The sequence below is a fragment of the Heterocephalus glaber genome, unplaced genomic scaffold (assembly GCF_053883595.1).
Source record: "Heterocephalus glaber isolate CG9 unplaced genomic scaffold, H.glaber_assembly_v1.0 deba00000122, whole genome shotgun sequence".
Lineage (NCBI taxonomy): Eukaryota > Metazoa > Chordata > Mammalia > Rodentia > Bathyergidae > Heterocephalus > Heterocephalus glaber.
Genome location: NW_028258138.1, coordinates 5,641,577 through 5,664,998, shown reverse-complemented (window position 1 = coordinate 5,664,998; position 23,422 = coordinate 5,641,577). Strand labels below are relative to the sequence as shown.

At 44.9% G+C, this 23,422-nt stretch overlaps 1 protein-coding gene across 3 annotated transcripts in view; it reads left to right on the top strand.

Moving 5' to 3' along the window:
- The window catches only part of Kcnj6 (potassium inwardly rectifying channel subfamily J member 6), a 251,331-nt gene extending 229,051 nt beyond the window's left edge, over positions 1-22,280 (top strand). The window contains exons 4-6 of one of the 3 annotated variants that reach the window (XM_004842378.3): positions 6,507-7,945; positions 8,628-12,256; positions 13,920-22,280. In XM_004842378.3, coding sequence (XP_004842435.1) covers positions 6,507-6,832 — 326 coding nt within the window. In that variant the 3' untranslated portion in view covers positions 6,833-7,945; positions 8,628-12,256; positions 13,920-22,280. Of the gene's footprint in view, positions 1-6,506; positions 7,946-8,627 lie in introns of those variants that run through there. The other 2 variants (XM_087212257.1, XM_087212262.1) reach the window with 2 other exon arrangements.
- Positions 22,281-23,422: the final 1,142 nt, after the last annotated feature.

Here is a 23,422-nt window from a genome sequence, read left to right as displayed (position 1 = left end):
AAGAATGAGTTCAAGTGACTTTTGAGCACAGTACTTTGATTGTATGAACTCCATGGGAATATTCTACGATTACAAAGCACGTTGCCATGCTACCTCTTCAGTGTATGGTTGATGGTGTCAAAAGAACACAGAGCAGCTGTAGAATTAACAAAGGGCCATTTATTCAGATCATGCAAGGAAATCTGCTACCATCAAAGTCTGCTACTTGGAAAGGACAATGGGTTTATGGAGTAAAGAGCAGAAGTCTTAAGATACTCTTGGTGAGTGTTCCATTAGAGTAGAATTTTTTGGAAACAAGGGAGCTTTCTGACTTTCAGGTGCATTGGGCAGTCTCTGATTGGTCCTCAAAAATCCTGGCACATACCTTGGGGCTTTCTAGGCTGCATACATAGGGTCAGGTGGATTTTCCTCTCTCAACTGGAAGAACGTCTGGTCCTTGGCTTTGAGGTCTGAGGCTTGTATAACAATTCCTGTATTAATTCCAAAACAGTTGCATGTGTTTTTTAGAATAGAGCCAAGGACAAATACATAGATTTTTAGGGGAACTCAGGTTTTCAGTATTAGAGAAAAGAGATAGAAATATAAAATGGAACAAATAGAGGAAAAATCTGTCAGTTTGAGGTTTGACTTGAGGGCATCTCATGATTTCTTATAAAAAGAATGAACATTGCTTGGCATCTCCAGGCAATTTTCCAAAGACAGGAGCAGCCACTGCCCCTGTTCTTGGGAAAGACTAAACAGCATTTGTGTGGAGGGCGAGGTAAACAAGGGTGGGCTAAATGGAGAGCTGGTAAGGAGCACACAGCAGATAGGAGGGAAAGGCAGTTTGCAAATGGAGGTCAGGGGCTGTTGGCAACAGAGTTACCCCCAGGACACTGTGGCTACAATCCTCCTCTGAACTCCACTTTATTCACATACTACACATCACTGTGGTTGATATACGGTACCAACCCCTAAGTGTGGGGCGCTATGAGAATTATAAAGATCAAAATCAACACATGGTCTCTGCCTCCGAATATAGAAATGAGACCGTAGGTCTCCCTGAGAAAACTGGCTCCACCCTCACTGAACCCATTCATCTGCTCGAGCTGCCATGACAAAGTGGACTGAATTGACAGACATTTCAGGCCAGAAGTCTAAGAACAGCGCACCCCAGGATCTGCTCTTGGTGAGGCGCCTTCCTGGCTTCTGGCTACTGGCTTCTGGCTCTGTGCCTGGTCCCTGCTGTGCTGTCTCCTCCTCTTCCTGTGAGGACAGGATTAAAGGGTTACACTCTACCCTTCTGACTTCCTTAGCCTTAACTATCTCCCTAAAACCCAGTTTCCAAAAAGTGCCACACCGGAGCCAGGACTTCAAGCTATGAATTTTCAGGGCAGACACAGTGTAACCCAGAGAAGTTATTTAGCCTTCTCTTCACCTTAGTTTGCTCACCTGTGCAACAAAGATCATAGCCACATCAACCCCAGAAAGCTGTCGGAAGGACGAAGTGGTTGATGCACATAAGCACCCAGTGCCTGGCCCACAATAAACAATAAATAATACTTACTGCTTTAATAAATCCATCAAGTATTTAATAAATACTGTTTATAAATCCATCAAGTACTTGGAAAGAGTAGAATGAAGTGTACAGATGTAGAATGTCTTTTAAGAGCCATTTCTAAATGAACTTTTCAAATGTTTTTTGCATGACTGAAAGTGAACCTGGTGGGCCAGCCCTCCAGTTTGGGGTAACAAATGAAACACAGATGTCTGTTGAAGAGATTTTTACCTTGAGCACAAGTCAGGGACCACACTTATCTAGATGATCAGCAACTGGCAGAATCGAAGAAACCAAAGTCAAATTTATACTGGAAACAACACTAGGCTGTTTCTTTTTGACACTGGGCTTGGTAAATTATCAACATTATTCCCCCAGGCAAGTTCTACCTAGGATAAGGACAAAGACGAAAGAACCAGAAAATACCACACCCTGTAGCCTGGCATTTGAGATAAAATAACAAAACTTCTATAATCGATTCTCTTTTTTCAATATTGGCAATAGAGTTTTCTGTTGCTTTTTTTTTTCTTTTGATACTGGGGATCAAACTCAGAACCTTGCACTTCTGAAGTGGGCAGCATGTTGCTTTTTGTTTGTTGGTTGTTTGGTTTTTTGAGCCAAGATCTCACTGTGTAGTTCAGGCTGGCCTTAAACTTGGGGCAATCCTCCTGCCTCACTGGTTACAGGTGTACGCCACCATAGCCAGCAGCGACAGAGACTTATTTTGCAGAATTCAAAAGTGGTGAGCATGGTTTCTATCCATTTTGTCTTTTCGATCTCATGTTCCAGGTGATGTTGATGCACTGTCTAACTGACTATCCCACTGGCTTTACCCAGGGATCTCTGAGACTGGCCCTCGTCACATTGCTACTCTGCACACAAACCCCTCCGGTCATAACTGTCACTGAATCTAAAAATAGGGCTTTTCCTATTAAATCCTGACCTTGCAGGACCCGTGCCAGTGTTTGTCACAGATCCCTCAGCTGTGTCTCAGGTTCTTCCCCGGCTCCTCGGATGGGTCCCAATCACCGCCATGACAGGTTCTCCCCCTCCACGCTTACTCTCCTCATGGCTTATCAAGGAATGAAACAACCACCCGAACACGGGCTGTTTCCACACACTTCGTTCTGAGTTAACTCTTGGAAGATCAACTAGGGCTCCAAACAGAGAAACTCTCCGTGGAGAAATTGTCAAATGAAGCAATTTTTAGAAAACACACTACACACCTTTGGGGAAATAACTTTGACCAGACAAGACTGTGGAAATCAAGCAGCCTCCTGCGGTGGTTAGTTTTCTCTGTGAGTGTGACTGGGCTACCAGTTACCCAGACAATGAGAGACTCACCATTCCAGGATGTGTCTGTGCGGGCTTCCCAGAGAGACGAGTGTGACTCAGAGGAAGTGGAGAGGATCGGCCCTCACCAGCGTGGGCAAACAACATCTACTCCACTGGGCCCCGAGAGATCAGGCAGGCAGAGCAAAGCGGGATTCGCCCCCATCCAGAGCTGGACACCCTTCTCCACCTGCACTCTGATCTTCAGTCACTGAGGCATCCACCAACAGCTCCTCCCTCCAAATAGATGAACAGTTAACAGTTTTGAACACACCAAACTGCAGGGCCTCCGTACAGAAGATAACAAGCAGGCTAATGTTCCAGCAAAAGTGGAATTCGGTGATTTGTGAAAACACAGTATGTGAGCTGAGTGTGGTGGCACACGCCTGTGATCCTAGCACTTGGGAGGCTGAGGCAGGAGGATCGCCACAAGTTCGAGGCCAGCCTGGGCTACACAGTTAATTCAAGGTTACTCTGGAAATCATAGCAAGACCCTGTCTCAAGAAAAAAATATTTATATAGTATAAGTACAAGATAATGTACAACACAGATTGTGTTACCAATATAATAATAAAAACTGTAACTTGACCGCTCCATTTAAAAGCTAGAAAGTTACTACTCATTATACCTATTTCTGTATTCTTCCCAACTCCTATATAACTACTTGCTTTTCACAATCCATTGTTCTCTTTAAAAAGTAATTGTGATTCTCCTTAAATGATATTATTCACTGACTTATACTTATTTTAACCATTTTCTATTTCTTCTACACTACTTGCCTTTTCACTCAAGATTGTCTTTAGGATTCACCCATAGTGTGCCCTGCACATATACTTTATTCATTTTTATGTCTCAAAATTCCACAGATGTGGCTGGGTGTGGTGGTACCTGCCTATAATCCCAGTGCTGGGGGAGCTGAGGCAGGAGGATGGCCATGAGTTCAAGGCCAGCCTGGGCTACATAACCAGACTCTGTCTCAAACATAAAATGAAATAATAAAATAAGATTCCATGACGTGAATATACAGCACCTCTGCCAACTTATGACTGACAGTACTGCTGTGAACAGTCAGTGGGTGTTTCCTGTTACCCATGCATAGTTACTAAGTATGTTCTGAGATCTACTAGGTTAAGTCTCTGCAATTTATTCTTCTCCAGCAGTATTTTGGCTCCATTTCTTTATCATTTATTAACCTAATAAATCCATGTTTTAAAATAATTTAAAAGCAGGGCATGGTGGTGCACGCCTGTAATCCCACCACTTGAGACACTGAGGCAGGAAGATCGTCATGAGTTTGAAACCAGCCTGGGCTACATAGTGAGTTTAAGAACAGCCTGAACTACATAGTGAGGCCCTAGCTCAAAAAACCAAAAATAAAAATAAAAATTTTTTAAATTTAAGAAGTGGTTTGTTGGAATTACATTGATTCTATAAAGCAATTTGGGAGAAAACTGACATCTTTAGGGTGTTTTTAACCAGGCTATCCATAAACATATATATCTCTCTCCTTATCTAAATCTTCTGTACTGTTTTCCAACAGATTCCCCCTCCTCCTCCTCCTCCTCCTTCTCTCTTGTGCTGTTAATTGAGCCCAGCGAGGAGCCCCGTCCCCAGCCCTTCTTACTTGATCTTTCAATTTGTTCATATGATGTATTACACAATCCGCTTCCTAATGTTAAACCACTCTTGCATTCCTAAGAAAAACCCAATTTGGTCGTGATGTATCTTTTCTTTATAATCTGTTGGATTTGGTTTCTGAACATTTTCTCTAGGATTTTTTTGCACCATGCAATGGATATGGGCTTAACATTTTCTTTCTTTTTTTGTCTCTTCTTTTTCTTCCTAATACTATATTTTTGTGGGGGTTTTTGTTTTGTTTTGTTTTGGGTACCAGGGATCCAACTCGGGCCCTTGCACTCACGCAGCAGGTGGTGAAACCACTGAGCTAAATCCCCTGCCCACTAATACTATATTTTTTACTTTACTATTATCATTATTATTTTTATTTGCCTTATAAAATGAGTGGAAAATGATCCTTTTGTATTTCTTGGCGACATGATTATCATGATCTCCCCCTAAAATGTTTCTTTCAACTTTTCTTTAAAATTGACTGCACTTTGTAATTTCTTTATGGGAGTCTTTTAATCACTGGCTCTGTGTCATATTCACTTATTACAGCTTTTCATTTTTTACTAAATATCAGTAAGTTATGATTTTAAAGCATTGTCCACTTCCTCTCTATGTTAAAAGTTATGTGCAGCATCCTCTTGTGCTGGGCCCTGCAATTTCTGTGGTTACATCTCCCTTAGCATCCCCAATACCAGCCCTTTTTGCCTTCTGTATTTTTTACTTGACCAACCTGATCGGAGCTTACTCTCCAGTTTCCCTTCCAGACCCAAGGAGCAAACTCAGTACCTGTGACCCCAACCCACCCTCCTCCGGCTCCAGGCAGTTGCCTAAGACGTGTCACTGCTGACAGCCGTCACCCTGACTCACTGCCTGGCTTCCTGGGGTGGACACGAGGCCACAGCATGACCTTCATGAGCCCTTGCTGACCTTGCCCTTGTGGGTCCCTTACTCTAACAAAAAGAAATTTAATTATATTTTATACTTCTGTTGGTATAAAGATGAGTATATTAACATTTTCTTCTAACAAAAAGTTCATTTTAACTCAGATTTTAATTTTTTTGGAACTTTTGTTGTTGTTGTTGTTACCGGGGTCCTTGCGCTTGGGCCGCAGGCGGTGAAACCAGTGAGCTAAATCCCCGGGCCTTAGATGTTTGGGGGGGGGGGGGGGGGTACGTACCAGGGATCGAACTCGAGACCTTGCACTTTCGAGGCAGGAGGTGGAACCACTGAACTAAATCCCCGGCCCTTAACTCAGATTTTAAAATAAATTAAAACACATTCATAACCCCTTTAATGTCTCACGAGCCCCTGACTCTGCGCCTACTTTTCTAAAGGAGAAGTCAGCCTTGAGTGAGTGAATGGAGGTTTGCTTCCTCGTGGTTTCATAACAGAGATCTTTGATTGACCCCAGGAAAGGTACACAAGTGGCCCCTCTCCCCCGTATCTTGGAGCGGGTGGGTTGTGCCCCTTTCGTTTCTAATAGAAGACAGGGAGAAGGTCCGGTCCCTTCTGTGCCTTCACATTTGCAAGTCCTGATCCTGGGCTGCCCTGGTCACGTGGTATTTTGTGCAAACTAGAGAAAGACTCATCCTTATGAAGAAGAAAAGTCGTTAGGGGTCAGAGCCACGCCTGGGTGTCACGGCCGGGTGGGAGAGGTAGCTCATCCAGCCTCAGCTTCAAGGCAGCGGCGGGTGGGTCGCCAGCCAGACTTCACTCTAAGCCTAGGACCAAAGAACTGCAGGCTGTCAGGCCCCGGGCAAAGCGTCTGGAGGAGTTGAGTGGCCACAAAGCACCGCCACACCCACGCACGCACGCACGGGGCCGTGTGCGTGCGCACACTCGCCTGCCCGGTGCCGGGAGTGCAGGCCTGGGTGGCTCTCCCACGGCGCCCGCCCCCGGCTCCAGGCAGCAGCAGAGACACCGTCGCTGCGGCGCCCCCTGCCGGCCCCGGTCTGCACAGCCGCGTGTGACCCCGGCCTCACTCTCTCCCCGGCTCTCCTCTCCGCAGGGATGACGTGCCAGGCTCGGAGCTCCTACATCACCAGCGAGATCCTCTGGGGTTACCGGTTCACCCCGGTGCTGACGCTGGAGGACGGGTTCTACGAAGTCGACTACAACAGCTTCCACGAGACCTACGAGACTAGCACCCCATCCCTCAGTGCCAAAGAGCTGGCCGAGCTGGCCAGCAGGGCGGAGCTGCCCCTCAGCTGGTCTGTGTCCAGCAAGCTCAACCAGCACGCGGAACTGGAGACGGAGCAGGAAGACAAGAGCCCCGAGGAGCAAGCGGAAAGGAATGGTGACGTGGCGAACCTAGAGGACGAATCCAAAGTGTAGGCCCTTGCCGGGCAGCCCCTTCTAGCAGCTTCCGCCCCGGGCACAGCCTGCCTGTCTCTCATCTCCTTTCTCGTCTGTCTCTCGTACCTCGTGCTTTATTTACTTATGTTTGATTTTGCCATTACCAGAAAACCAATCTTCAAGGTGTAAAATATCCACCTGCCCTCTCTCAGTTGTTCAGTTTGACAAGGTAGACGTGGATCGGGTCACAATGCCACATGCCCGCTTTTGTGGCTCAAGCTTGATCTCCTCCCAAAATACCAACTTTTAACTTCTAGGGATCAAAGCCACTTTTACCTGCATGTGTTGTACAATACCAGGCCACTCAAAAGAGAGTGTCAAAGATTTTACCTGGCCCGTGACAAGTATGGTCACTGGTGCCTATTTATCTCAAAGTAAGTAGCAGAGCGTGGCCTCCGTTTTATAGATCCCAACACGTTTATCTACCACAGGTGAGGGGCTTGTCCGCATCGGTACAGCAGGCATAGGACCTAGGTGAGCTCAAGACAGACAAACCCTGTACATACATTTGCCTTATGAAATTATTTTCTTTTGGCAATTAGAAATAAAACCCAGCATGTACAAAAGAACTGTAGAACAGAACTTCTAAATAATGTACATAGATGTATCATTAACGTAATTTTAGATATATAACTTTAGAAATAAGAAGAAAAAAAAGATTCCCAGCGTACAGTAGGCATTTCTGTTTTGATGTCTGCATTTTCCACATTATTTAAGGCATGGCCTTTGTTCTGGGTCCCTGCCTGGCAGCCCTTAGGGTACTTCTCTGTCCCTCACGGATCCTTTTGTTAAATCTAATAAGCCATAGGTCTGGTGGCAGTTGAGAGGTCTAGCAGACGGCAGGACCCACCACCAACACGCTGACATACTGTGATACGTTTACAAAGATAACAAGGGCCTCACGGATCTTCCTGGGAGAGAAGGCCAGGCACAGGACACCTGGGGATGTCACCAGTGTCCCACTGCTGCTGTTCACATGAGCTGTTGCCCTTTGGAATACAACAGTTTAGGAGAGTTTTATGTAAAACCACTGAGTCTCCAACTGTTCCACCCTCAATCATGAGAAACCACAGACTGTTAAAAGGTGACGTGGTAAGTTAGCAGAAGATGGTCTGGGCCTAACGCCATGAAATTCAGGAAGGCGGGTGGCAGGCGACAGATTGTGTGCACTGGTCTCTCAAATGCTTTGGCTCCACCTGGCGCTCTGAGGATGAGATCTTGCCTGTCCCAGGGGCCTATTCATCAGTATTTCTTGAATTGGGATTTTTTTTTCTTCTTCCTCTTCCTCTTCCTCTTCCTCCTCCTCCCCCTCCCCCTCTTCTTCTTCCTCTTCCCCTTCTTCCCCTTCTTCTTCCCCTTCTTCCTCCTCCTCTTCTTCTCCTTCTCCTTCTTCTCTTTTAGTTTTAAATGACCAGAGTTCACTGTTCAAAGACTAGATCAACAATTTTGGTGACTGTCTAAGAATCTCTCTCTAGAGTGTGGCATTATTTAAAAATTGAATCCAAAGTGTCTTTTGATCAAAAGAGAACAAACAAAAAATGGTAGCCTTAATTCATTTTAATGTGCAAAGAGGAAAGAAGGAAGGGAGGGAGGGAGGGGGAGGGAGGGAGGGAAGAAGGGTGTTTTGTACTGAAAATCTAAACTTCAAAACGAAAAACAAATAAGAAAAGAAAGAGAATCTTAGACAAAACCTCAGGGGCAGGTGGAGATTTTGCACTGTGACAGATCTTTCACATTAATTTTGCATTTATAAACTGTTTGTTCTTTAACACAGTGGCCCATCATGAATATTCATTGAATGGATCCAAGTCTATTTTCAGCTCCTACAGCTGTGCTCAGTTTGAAGCCTTGCACCTCGGAGGTGGAAGAGATCAAGCTGGTCGTCCCTCTGTCTCCCTCGCCTTCCCAACAGGCTACACAGGCCTTTGCTGTAGTCGGGGACCCTGCCTACTGAAAAGGACACCCCAGAGCTAAGGAGAGCAGCGCTTCCACTGAACATCCGGGGTCTCTTCCACTGCAGAAACCTGGCATCGGGGTACCCATTTCTTGGCATGGCTCTTTGGAAACCCAAGCTGTTGGTTGTAGCCCTTTCCTGTTTTCACCGTTTCATTGTTGGCATCGGTTATCTGTTGAGTCGTGTGTCCATCCCATGCACCCTTAGGAGGAAGTAGTCGAGGAGGAGGGAGCCCAATACCCGTGCGGCAGCCTGACCTTGTGGTAGCCTTAGGAAGGTCGTCCTGGCCTGTGGCACCAAGCAAGACGAAGTAGGGGCTGCAAAACATCTGCTCCGTCCACTCATGAAAACCCACTGGGCCTTTTTCAACCCATGGCTAAGGCTTGAAGGACAAACGCTTCCCATGGTTGTGTTGCCATTGCAGTCCGGGGCCTGATGGCCTCTTGCTGTCCTTTAGCAAAGAGAACCGAGACCTTGTCAAGACTTGCACCATGGCAGTTCTGCCTCTGCGACAGGGTGCCCACTGTCTCGCTGTCACTGTAGTTGGAGACAGACTGGAACCAAATCTCGTTTTTTGTAATGTGAGCTCTCTGAATCTGTAAAGGAGGATGCTCCTGAAGGACCTTTTATTAGGATGTCCCTCTCAAACATGTCTATTTTTCTACAGTTACTGAGAACACAGTTTAACGGTGTATTTTGTGTCAACTGTTAAAATTTGGAACTGAAAGAAGTTCGTTAAGACAATTTTCTAAGCAGCAAGTAGGGAATGGGGTTTTTTGCATTAAGACAGTTCAACAAAATTGACCCCACAATTTCTGCCCTTTCTATTTCTGAGACCCGGTCCTGCACTCCCCCTGTTAGCAAGACAAGTGCTATGAAAATCAATAAGCTGATGGGAATGGGACCCTAACCAATGAGGTCACTGTCAAGGAGATATTTGGGGCGTTCAGTTGGTGTCGTTGAGTCAATTTTCCCTAAAGCCTGGTGGGATCCACGAGTTTGATAAGAACCTTGGACTGTAGGTGTCATTTGTCCCAGGTGACCCCAGTGTGACAGACCAAGGTACTCCTGGAGCAGAGGGCATGTGGAGCTGGAGGGGTGACTTCCTGGGGGCTGGGGACTCCTTGGGGCTGTCTGTTTCACTTCCACCCACCCAACTTCCACCCAGCGGGAAACCAACTTCAGTGATTAAGAAAGTCTCTTGTTTCTTGGCTGTCCCAAGAACTGTCGGGCAAACGTGGTGTTCCCCACACGCAGCCACGCCGTGTCCGTGAAATGAAACGCTCTCTTACCCCACTCCCTCCTTCCCCCTGTCCCTCCCTTCTCTTTCCCTAGTCGTCTGGTTCCAAATCTATTGATCCAATTTAGTATCCTAGTTTCCCTAACAGAAATCCAGCTCTTCTCTCTAAAACTGTCAACCTATTTCTTAAAGCACAATTTTCTCTTCACAGGTCTAACCCAACTAGACCTCTGACATGTTCATTTTTCAGTACCCTAATGTAAAAATTATCGCTGACTTCGTTTAAAAGTCTACATTCAAGTCTCCAGAGCAATGTTCTTATGCTTTCCTTCCCTGCATCTTCTAATATTTCTAGTTTCTTGCTTTCTCCTCACCCCTGCGTTCTTTAAATTTAGATTTAAACCAGTATCTTTGGGATATTCAGAAACCAGCGGTAGAGGTGGGAATAGGTAGACAGAGAAAGAAAGCACAAGAATGCTGTGGGAAATTCCATGACCACACTGGGAGGACAGGAGGTCTTAGCTGAGAAGACACAATAGTAAGTCCCTTCTAACACAGTATGGCACCTTCTCAGTCTTCCGTCCTTGAACTGGGTGATTCTCTGTGTGATTTAGAAGAGTCGGGAGGGTGGCTGCCCATTAAACACCCCACACGTGGCAAACGTTATCTTCCAGGTTGCCTTCCTCTCAATGGCTGGCTATAAAGTTGAAAAACAAAGGTAACAAAAACATAATATACAGTTCGTTGATATTACATTACAATACAGCCAAGTCATATTATCTTCTTTCTAGACTTTATGGCCAACATATATTTACGAAAATGTTGTTCTTTGATTTAAAATTGAATAAAACAAATTTCTTTCCAATAGTTCTGCCCTTGATGTCTTGGAGGGCTTTTGGATGCAGAGAGTCACCTAGAAGCCAAAATCCTATCAGGGGGTTGCACAGTAATAACAAAACAATTTTGCAACCCATGTGGTGTGGTAAATTTTGAGCACCCGTACAAATCATCTCATTTAATTCTAACCCACACGGGAGGCTGAATATTATAATTTACATTGTTCTAGGTGGAAAACTAGAGTTTTGGCAAAGTAATTTCCCCAAGGTTACAAGACCAGAAAGTCACTGATCGTGGTCTTAAATCCATGTCGCAAAGCTCTAAGCCAGGAGCTCTTTTTACTACAAAAAAAAAAAAAAAAACAGTTGGGCAGACCAAGTCTGTGAACAGAAACTGGCCTGCTGCCTGTCCTTACACCACCTGTGAGCTAAGACTGCTGTTCACATTTACAAATGGTCGGAAGGAAACCAAGGCTGTTCTGTGACATGTGAAAATCATATGAAATTTAAATTCCAGTATCCACAGATGAAGTCTTATTGGAGCACAGCTAGGCCCACTTATTTATGTTTTGCCCACCCGTGGCTGATTTCAACAACCTCCACTAGCAGAGCTGAGTAATTGCAGCAGGGACCATACGGCCGGCAAAGACTGAAATGTTTACTAGCTGGCTCCTTACAGGCAAAGCTCATCCCCGACCCCCTGCACTGTAGTGTGAAGGGGTATTAACACTGAGGAAGTAATGGTACTAATAGTACTACTGGGAATGGTACTGCACTCTTAAGAGGCGCCTAGGAAGCACGGAAGCATTTATACCTTTTCTGGTATAAATCTATCGGAGCCACTCATAAATCTGTTTCAAGAAAACAGAACAAATTTTCTGATAAAAAGGCACCTGCTTCACAAGCCTAGGGTGGGGCTCAGAGAAAGAAGGCTTCCTTTTCCCTGCCCGCCTGCTCAATGGGCCCCCTGGTTCTGTCTCGAACCCACCCACCCTCCTCCTCCTCCACTCCCCGCTGAGGCCTCTGTCTTCCGCTCTCTTGGAGGAGAACTAGCAAGGCCACTGAGCTATCTCTGCTTCTTTGCCAGTTTCCTCTGGGCTACAGGTGATGCATGTGGCAAAGATGGCCCTAGGATGACGGCTCGTGTGTGATTACGCTATCCAGCCTTTCTCTAGCCCCTCAGCTAGAGGTCTAATGTGTGAATAAGGAACTGAACGCTTCTCTTGGAAACCCCAGAGGTTCTCTGCCAAGAGCTCTGCACGATTGTGTGGCCTCCTGTGAAGCACCAGGTGACGATTGGTAACTGCGGAAACGCTGGATGGATGGGATCCAGACAATGGGGTTTGTGGATACATCGATACTAAATGACATGCGTGAGTGTCACTAACTTGAAGTCACTTGTGTTCTAAGAAAGCGTTTCTAATGCCAGACACAGTCGGCCAAGTTCAGTTCTTTATCTTATTGGTTCTGTGGGAAAACATATCAGGTTCTCTGATGGGCACTTTCCTGAAAATTAGGCAGGAAAGAACATATTTTGCAATGAATCCTTGCGTGTTGTTGCAGATAAATGGTGGATGTGGCCTCATGTCTAAAACTAAGTAGACAATGGTGTCTTTCAAGAAGACCGTGCAAAAGCTTGGGACCCTTCACCCTCATGGAAGAGCAATACAACAAAGTGGAAGGAAACAAATCTCAAAGTTCAACACCATAAAACTTAAATAAATGTAAAAGGAGCCAAACTTTTACTTGACCTCAATGCCTTGGCAAATAAAGCTTCCTGCATCCACCTAATTCCAATAGAATTACTAAGGGAAGGAAAGCAAAATACTTTCAAAATACACAAGAATAGTTCTCACTAGGGTGATTGCGTGATTAAGTGGTGGAACTGTATCACTGATGAAAATGTATCTGTAAAGTCATTTTTAGACTCTAGACGTGAATCCTAATGTGTACTGTGGTTGGCCAGAGAATCAAGACCACATAGATCTCACTTCCAGAGGATGAAACGTTCTCACTGTCGAAGCATAATTGACCATTTCAAGATTAAGGCTCAGTACCCATTATATTCACACTGATCATACATGCTGTGATATCACCTTAGCCAATCGTTCTAAGAATAAGAAGGGCTGTTTTTCTCAGGCAATGTAAATACCCACTACCAACCAACACTAGTGAAATAAACGTGATTCATCATCATTTCTAAAATGTTAACAGAAACCATATAATGCTCATCCAAAAAGCAAGGTATCCCAAGAGCATAAGATCAGACTTTTGGTGACTCAGACCTTGGTCCAGGCTCAGCGTCTTACAGAGAGTATCAGTGCTGGGTCTGTCACCACGAAACACAACTCAGAAATGACCCGTGGGAGTCACAGAGCTGGAGTCCAGCCAGCCGTGCATGAGCTGAGCCTCTGAGTCTTCAGACTGTTCTCAGAGGATGGGAAGGACCACTGTCCTGAGATCTGGCCATACCAGGCTCCATCCTGGCATCATCTCTCAGCAGTACTGCCTCCGGGAGCGGTGTGAGTGATGCCCTCCCTCAGCCCCAGGCAGGCCCAGAGCGTTAACCATGCTCACCTGCTGAGGCCGCTAGGCTGAGCAGGCTCTGGTTCCCACCCATGGGACAATGAACCCATAACCACAGAGGACCCTGTGTCTAAGCTTAGCATGCACCCGATGGGGTCTGCAGTGATGGCTCACCCAAGCCTGTAGTCTCCATTAACACCAGGGGGACCCACCTATGTGTAAATCCAAGAAAGGTAATGCTAAAGCAAAAATGGAGTCAAGGAAATCCCCAAAACAACTGATTTTCCAAATGCAATTGAAAGTATTTTGGGGGGGTGGGGGGGTTCTTCAGATACCTGCTTCTTCACCCTGTAGAAATTCTCACCTTAGGGAATCATGACAGACTCAGTCAGTCCCCAGACCACTGTTCTGCATAATCTGACCTGTCCTCACTTTTTAAGAAAGTCTGATGATTTGGTCTGTTTGAACCCACCCCACAATCAATAAAAATCTTGTCCTCGTTTTCCCAAGGTCACCAGACTCGAACAGCAAACCAAGCGTCCCGCCTGAACTCAAGGCTCTCACCTGGATGGAGACACACAGGGACACGACTTGGGCTGCCCCAGGGGCCCACGCGGCTTTTCTCAGGACAGCAAATGCTCATGCAAGCATTTTCCCCCTCTGCTCTATCTTAACCTCCCTCCTCAACTCACCACCACCATTTGATCTTTCCTGGCCCCTCCCCTTTGAGGTTAATTTCATTCTGGAGCAGTGGCCACCCAGTGACACGCGCACAGGGTTCTGCAGTGACTCAGGCACCTGCCTGTGTCAGCACAGTGACCTACCCCCCTCCCCCGCCATCTGCACAGGCTGCGTTCTGGGGGAAAGCCTGGCACTCCTCGGTAACCCAGGAGGTGCGGTGGCTGCTGCCATGGCAACCTCCAGCCTATCTGCAAGGACCACTCTTGTGCAGGCTGCAGGCTGGAGGGGGCTGAGGCTCCAGGGATGATCCACCTACAGACAGCCTTGGGGGAAACCACGGAGACCAGGGCAGTCCCCCCACAAACGTTCCTGTGCCTGCTTAGGATGGCTCAAATTTAATAATGGCCGTGTTGCTTCTGAAAAGCTTTTCTCTAAACAACCCTTCCCACACACACCCCAGCATTTGCCTTACAAAAACCTCCAAAAACACATTCACATTCTCTAACGTAACAAATGTCCACAGAACTGCCATCTTCCTAATCAGTAAGTAAACTCTGCCCACAAGATTGAAAATGGCCCAAAACAGAGTTTCAATAATAAGCCCAAGGATTAATAAAAGCACTTAAAATTTGTAAGTGTAGATTCTTTTAGGAAACCTAATTTCAAGGCAAAGATAACTCATTTTTGCTCCAGGGTGCAATATTCCCAGATGGCTGTGCCATTTCCCATCTGGCTTTGATCCTGAGGAAAGATCCGTTTATACCAGCCTGGAAGGGTAGAACTGAGCACTGATGCCTGCAAAGCTGGATTCAGTCCGGCCCCTGGACCCGGCAGAAGTAAACTCTGCTGACCAGGAAGAGCTCTGAGTAGACCAACCGTACCTGAACACAGACTTCGGGAGATTCTGGGGACAGTGGCTCTTTAGCTGACGTGAAGGGAGAAACTGACAGATCTGATTCCAGCACACCAGAGGGCGTCTCAGCAGATCCCAAAGTTGCTCCTGGCCTGGTGGGCTTGTCGGGTCTCCACAGGCTCAGAGGACAGATGAAAACTTTCCACCACCTAGACAGCCACAGTGGGAACTTTCCTCCCAGTCATTTTCCAGTCCGTTACAGCAAGCCTGTGATTGCGAGATTCCTCCCTGCTGGCGTCTCCAGATCTGTCCCCATGAAACAGCAAGGTGATAGCATTCTCAGACCTCTTTAACCAACACATTAACTCACAAAAATACAACTGCCTTCCCATGCACACATACATATGCACACACATAAACACACATGTACACACACACTCTCATATATACACACTTCTTTCCAGTCAGGTATGAGCTGGTTCTCATAAGTACATTCTAGGAAACATAAGCCTTAAGAGTGAAGATCACATTTCCCCTGCCATCATGGTGGTATTCTTTCTTAACCATACCGGACACTTTGCTCAACCCACAGGCCGTGGGCCATAGAACCACCTTTCTCTCTAAGCTCTGGGGAAACCCTGGACTCAGGTTTAGGGGACCAGGATTCTGGTCCTGCCCCCAGGTTAGCTGTGGGGTCCTGGATAATTCACTGGACTGCTTTGAAACACCTTTCTCCTCTTCTTTTTCTTTTCATTGATAAATGTTACTTTTTAGAGAAACTTTGGGTTCATTGAAAAATTAAGCAGAAAGTACGGAGTCCCTATGTGCCCCATTATTGACCTGTCACGCCACAGGGGTGTGTCCATTACAGCTGATGACCTCACTCACTCCTGGGGTAGTACATTCTGCGTGATTGGGCAAATGCCCAATGACATAGGTCTGCCGTTACAGTTTCATAGAGAGTGGTTCTGTGGCCCTAATGCGCTTCGTGCTCTGTCTGTTCATCCCTCCCTGGCCCCGGTGGTAGCAGCTACTGATCCTTCCACAGTCTCCAGTTTTGCCTTTTCCAGAATATCAGATAGTTGGAATCACACAGTGTACAGCCTTCTCAAGTCAGATTCTTTCACTTCTCCATGTCTTTTCATGGCTTGGTAGCTCTTCTATTTTTTAGCACTGAACAATATTTCATTTTCTGGATGTATCACAGTTTATCTGTTCACTAAAGGTATTTGGGTTCCTTCCAAGTTTTGGCAATTATAAATAAAGCTCCTCTTAACATCTCTGTAGGTTTTTGTAGGGACAGTTTTTCAGTTCATTTAGGCAAAACCAAGAAATACGATTGTGCTAGTGTATGATATGACTACACTTACTTTTGTAAGAAACTACCAAACTGCCTCTCAAAGGGGTCTGCCATTTTGGACTCTACCAGCCATGAATGAGAGTCGCTGTTTCCCATATCCTCATCCACATTCAGTGTTGTCCAAGTTTTGGATTTTGGCCATTCTAATAAGTGCGCAGTCATATTTTATTGTGGTCTTAATTTGCTACTGGTATATAATGTTAAACATCTTTTCCTATGCTTACTTTCCATTTCTATAGCCTTTCTGGCAAAGGTGTTTGCCCTGGTCTTGCATCCATGTTATAATTAGGTTGTTTGTTGTCTTGTTGTTGAATTTTAAAAGCTCTTTGTATATTTTGGATAATAGTTCTTATCAGATGTATCTTTCACAAATATTTTCTCCCAGTCTTGTGGTTTGTCTTGTCATTCTCTGACATTTTTTGTAGGACGGAAGTTTATCGATTTAATTAAATCCAGCTTACCAGCCATCATGAATCGTGCCTTTGATGTTGTATCTAAAAGGTCACTGCCATACTCAAGATTCTCTAAGTTTTCTCTTACATTATCTTCTAGAGGTTTTTGGGGTTTGAGGGTTTTTTTGGTACCGGGGGTCGAACTCGGGTCCTGTGCTTTCGAGGCAGGCAGCAGAACCACTGAGCTAAATCCCCAGCCCCTTCTAGAGGTTTTTTAATTTTGCATATTAGATCTGTAGTCAATTTTTGAGAAGAGTGTAAAGTCGATGTTTAGATTTCTTTTTTCATTAGATTCCTAGTGCAGATGTCCAATTGTTCCAATACCGTTTGCTGAAAAGACTGTCTTTTCTTCTTTGTCAAAGATCAGTCATCTGTATTTATGTGAATCTATTCATAGGCTCTCAATGCTCTTCTTTTGGTTAGTTCCTCTTTCTTTTTCCAATACTATATTGTCTTAATTACTGTGAATTTATACTAAGGCTTGGGGTCTCACGCTGTCAGTCGTCTGATCTTGTGCAGTTCCTTAATAGGGAGTTGTCTATCCTGAATCTTGTTTCTTCTTGTAAACTTTAGAATGAGTTTGTATTATAAAGTAACCTGCAGGGTCTTTGGTGATGTAATGGCTCTGTAGATCAAGTTGGAAGCGCAAACCACTAGTCAAAACTGAGACTTCTTTTCCATGTGCATGGAATATATCTCCACTTTTTTAGTTCTTCCTAATACCTTTCATCAGAGTTTTGTAATTTTCCTCATATAGATCTTGTACCTGTTTTGTTAGATTTATACCTAAGCATTTCACTCTTTGAGTTGCTAATTTATATGGTACTGTGCTTTTAATTTTGAATTCCACTGTTCGTAGATGGTATGTAGGAAAGCAATTGTCTTTTGCACATTAAGTTTGTACCTTATAACCTTGCTATAATGGATTATTTTTAAAATAGGAGAGTTTCATCAGTTCTTTCAGATTTTCTACATAGAGAATCACATCATCAGCAAACAAGGTTTTGTTTCTTCTTTCCCAATCAGTACACCTTTTATTTCCTTTTTATGTCTTATTTCATGAGCCAGTGTTTCCCATATCATGTTGAAAAGCAGTGCTGAGCCAGGCGCAGTGGCACACGCCTGTAAGTCCAGCTACACAGGAGGCTGAGTTGCGAGGATTCCAAGTTCAAGGTCAGCCTGGGAAAGGTGGTGAGAACCTGTCTAAAAAAAAGAAAGAAAGAAAGAGAAAAAGAGAAAAGAAAAGCAATGATGAGAAGAGATCTCTGCTTTGTTCCTGATCTTATTTTAGTGAGAAAGTTTTGAGTTTCTCACTTTTGAGTATGATAATAGCTAAAAAGTGTTTTGAATATAACTTGCGAAGTAGTGGAATTTCTCCATTATTCCCAGTTTATTGAGGATTTTTACCATGAATCATTATTGGAATTTATCAAATTATTTTTCTGCATCTATTGATGTGATCAATTTTTCTTCTTTAGCCTGTTAATATGGGTTGCAATAATTGGTTTTTGAATGTTAAACCAGCCTTTGTTTACCTGGAATAAGTTCCACTTAACTGTGCTGAATAATTTTTTTACTACTTTGTTGGACTCAATTTGTAAACATTTTATTGAGGATTTCTGCATCTACATTCATTAGAGATATTGATCTGAAGGTTTTTTTCTTGCAATATCTTTGTCTGGTTTTGGTATTAGGGCAATACTGAACTCCTAGAATGAGTTTAAAAGTATTCCCTCTATTTCTGTCCTCTGAAAGAGACTGTAAAGAAATGTTTGGTAGAATTCACGAGTGAACCTATCTGGGCCTAGTGCTTTTTGTGTGGGAAAGTTATTAATCATTTACTCCAATTTTTAATAAATATAGGCCTATTCAATAGATTAATCATTTCTTCTGGTATTAGTTTTGACAGATGATATCTTTCAAGGACTTCATCCATTTCACCTAGGTTATCAAATTGAGAGACAAAGGGCTGTTCAAAACTTTCCTTCATTATCCTACCAATATGTATGAGATCTGTAGCAATGTCTCCTCTTTTCTTTCTGATAGTAGTAATTTGCAATCTCTCTCTCTCTCTTTTTCAGTACTAGGAATCGAACTCAGGACCTTGCGCTTGCCAGGCAGTGGCGGCACCACTGAGCTTAATTCCCAGCCCTTCTCCGTGATCTTTTGAAAGAATAGCTTTGGTTCCACTGATGTTTTAATGAAATTCCTATCTTTAACTTCAATGATCACAGCTCTAATTTCTATTTCTTTCCATCTGCTCAGTTTGAACTTAATTTGCTCTTCTTTTCCTAAGATCCAAGCCCAGATGATTGATTTCTGATGACCTTTTCTAATACGTTCATTCAATACTACAAATTCCCCTCTAAGGACAGCCTTCACTGTGTAAGTTGTACTTATGTCTTCATTTACTTCAAAATATTCTTTAATTTCTCTTGAGATTTCTTCATTGTATTTAAAAGTGTGCCATGTAATCTCAAAGAATGAAGATTTTTCAGCCATCTTTCTGTTATTGATTTCTAGCTGAATTCCTTTGTGATCTAGGGGCAGACCCTGTAGGATTTCTGTACTGTAAATGTGTTAAAGTGTGTTTTATGGCCCAGAATGCAGTGTTCCTTGATGAATGTTCCCTGGGCTTGAGAAGAACATGTAAACTGCTGTTACTTTTCTTGCCTTCCTCGGCAGGCATCTGAACCCCCCAGGCTCTGTTTCTGTGACTCTTATAAGTTCCAATCCACACTATCGCCAGTTCAGGTCTACACTACTCTTACACTATGCGGCCCCAGGTGAGTTTTGAGTCTTTTCCTTTTTATTATTTCCCTGATCCCTTGGCTGATAGCAGTGAAATTCAACTACCAACCATACACTTGTTTCCAGCAGCCCCTTGCCAATCACATCCTTCTCCTTTCTCTTCCACCACCACCAAACCTGGCAGCAGATAGACGCTGTGTGAGGAAGACGCCTCCTGGATAAATAAGGCATTACCAGGCAAGCACTGCAGGCTCCTCTGTGTAGAAAACGCCCAGTGAGGGTTAGCATCACTGATAGAAAATAACTGCACAACTACCCCTTGAGGCTTATCCACGAAGCTCCCACAGGTGATCGCAAGTCAGGTGTTTCGTCTTGTTCTGTTCTGTTCTGCTCTGTTGCTGAGTTTGTTTCTTGAGACAGAGTCTTGTTATACAATCCAGGTAGCCTTGAACTTGCTATGTAGCCCAGGCTGGCCTCACATTGACAATCCTCCTGCCTCAGCCTCCTAAGTGCTGGGATTACAGGCGTGCACCACCACATCTAGCCTGGCATTTCCTGGCCTTGTTTTTAACCTAAACCTAATGCTCTTTTCCCTGAAGCATGCATCTAGGACCCCAGGGAAAAACACAAATGCTAAAGCCAATAGAACATCATTAAGGAAGCAAAAAGCTTAAACCACAATGACATTTTAATTTAACTACTTTATTTTAGCCATAGCCCTCTTTTTTACAGATACCACTTTTTTCTGCTTTATTTTAGTCATATACCAATAGTGGAATTTAGTAGCTATTTTCCTTCTATTAATTGAAAAATAATTAATTGAAAGATAATTAATTTTGTCTTTCCTAATAAAATAGCATCATACAGTACTAAGGCCCAAAATATGTCCTAGGGCCTAGTAAAATATACAAGCCACCTGCTAAACTAGAAAGAAAATTCTTCTCGGAAGTTCACTGGTACAAAAGTCCACGGCAGGGCCAAAGTTTCAATTGCCTCTTTCATTGTAAATCTGTGCAGCTGAGACTGAGACGAAATCTCGTTTGGAGGTTGCACGGCTGGAAATGTGCTTCTTCTGACCAGGATTTCTCACTCTGACCATGACCCAGAACGCTCAGCTGAGTCCAGCAGCCACAGTCTAGGGGTGTCATCGAGGGGCCCACCGAGGTGCTAAATCCAGTATCCACTCCCAGAGAACACAAACATGCTTAAGGGGGAAAAAAAACAGCTAGTACTTGAGTTTTTGATCGACTGCTTCTATCCCGCAGAGAAATAGTGTTTCGCTTCCAAGGTAATAGGAAGCTCACCAATGCAGGGAGCTGCCACACGTTGTTATTTTTGTTCTCCAGGAATCCTGGCAGCCAACTTAAACTAGACCAGGAAAAAACCCAAAGCACTCAGAAAGACATCTGATGCTCCAAACGTTAGTGTCCCAAATATGCACACACTTGACTGAGTGTTGCCCAAAACAGTTAGTGAACCCTTCAAATGCAGTTAGTGATGGCCTAGGCCAGAGGCTGTGAAGACTCTGAGAGAGAGAGAGTAACATCCTGTCCACTGTCCTCAACAAGCCCATGGCCGCCACCTCCTACCATGTGACACCACTGAGCTGGGTGCATGAAGCCACACAAAGCCTTGTGAACAAACGCTGACTCCACTTCACACTTAGAGCAACTGAAACTGAGGTCTAGGGTTAGGAACGAGAGGACCCAGTACAGAGGAGCAGCTATTACAAATGTGCTGGGATTGACAGAAAGCAAAACGGCTTCTTTGTAAGCAGTAGGAGATGGCATCATGGGGAAGGAAAGGACATCACTTCAGGCCAGGTGGGCTTTGGAAGAGAGAGACCCAGGGAGAAGGCACTTCCGGTTGAGGGCCCAGCATGGGAGGGGTCCAAAGACAGACACCCAGGGGATGGTGCCTAGGCCAGCCTACATAGGGTGGGTGGCTCATCGTAGGCTTTGATAAAGCATGCATTTGGAAAACTGGTGCTAAATTGTAGAAGACTTGGAATTCCAGGCTACCGAACATGGACTAAGGAAGAGAATCTGTGAATAAAACTACCATAGTGCTGAAAATGCTCTTAAATCTTTAAGATTTGATGAAAATAACACTTTTCATTGAATAAAAGCAAAACGTCCTTTAGCACAACTGTCAAGCATTCTGAAATGATTGAGTGAATCCTTGAAAAGCAGAAAAAAATTAGGGAAATTTCAGTAGTGTGTAGTAATACACTACATGTCCAGCAAAATCATAACCAGAGTTGTAGGAGACATGTGTGTAGATGCTAGAAAATGCAATATATAAAAAACACTTTTCTCTGAGCAAAACCAATGACCCTTTAGAGATGAATAGGAAAAAAAACAAAAAAAACCCCAGAATTTCATCTTTCAAAAAATCCAGCCAAGGCTTCTGACTTTTCTTCATGATCAAGTAACTAAGATCCGCTTCTGAGGTCAGTACTGCCGACCTGTCCACCACGCTTTTAAACAGGAGAGCCAGGTCGAGCTCCAGTACTGGTTTGGCCCCTGCCCCTCCTTCCCGTCCTTTCGTGAGTCCCTCTCCTCCACTCCAAATACGCCTGTGCACGGACAAGAGGAAAGCATGCGCCACGCGAAAGCACAAATTATGTATTGAGAAATCACTACAATGCCAAATGTTTTTAGAATAAAAAAATCAATATATATCTTTAAGAACTCGCTGTGTTAGGGAAACTGTTTACATATTGAGGTGTTCCTCTTTTTTTGACTGGAACAAATAAAAAAAACTTTGATATGGCCTTGGTTTCTTCTTCCTGTGTGTCTCTCCAAGGAGGCTGACGTTTTTGCTACAGGGGGAGCATGAGCTGTTTTCAGGGCACCACCCCCTTCCCTGCCACCACACCACCGGGCCCAAGGACAGGGTGTTCCATTTGTGTCCCGGTCATTTTCCTTGTCCCTGAGACATAATACCCGACACCTGCAACTTGCAGGAAGGTGGACTCCAGCCCACAGTGCGTGGAGGTTTCAGTCCACACTCAGCCCGCTCCCCAGAGCGGCGGGGTGGAAGCGCTGGGCGGAGGACAGCAGCTCAGGGCTTGCGGTCCAAGAAGCAGAGCAACATCAAGGGAAACACTAACTTTTTTTTTTTTGGTACCGGGGATCAAATTCAGGACCTTGCACTTGCGAGGCAGGCAGCGGAACCACTGAGCTAAATCGGAGCTGAGAGGGACAGTGACCCTTCCAGGCCACACCCCAGTGACACCCCTAAGGACTCACCCCTGGCCACAACCGAGTCTTCAAAAAAAAGAGTTTAATAACGCGCAGTAAAGCCCAGGGTTGGGCTCAGCCAGGTCAGCCAGCATTCTCGGTGAGCCGTGTTCCCCTTTGCATGGGTCGGTGTTGCAGGACCCCAGTGTCTCAGCTCTGTCCTAACCCTGGAGAAACCGCAAAGCCAAGAGCTTAGCCTGCTATTCCTCTCTAGACAGGTGTGAAGGATCCAGACTTTCAGTCACCCCATGCTGTATCATGACCAAAAGGGGCCACAGAAAAATGCACCGAGGCTAAACCTTTCCCCAGGAGCATATGGTTGCTGAGACCAACCCTAAGACACCATGGCCATCCACTGCCCTTGCCTCCTGCGAGTCCACTCAGGGTCCCCCTTCTGCCTGTCACCTGTGTCCCCTGGTGCCTGTGCATCTGTCCCAGTCAGCACTCATTAGGCTGGACAAAAACGTGTGGAGACCCACAGAAAGAAGGTCCCCAGTGCTCCCAGAGCTCCCTGTGCTGCTCCACAGGGACTGCCTGTCGAAACCCTCTGGTCAGAACTACTGCGAGCCAGGCAATCCCAGTGCTCTGGGAGGCAGAGGCATGAGGATCACAAGTTTGAACCCAGACCAGGCAACTCAGCAACTTAGTGAGACCTTGTTTTAAAATTTTTA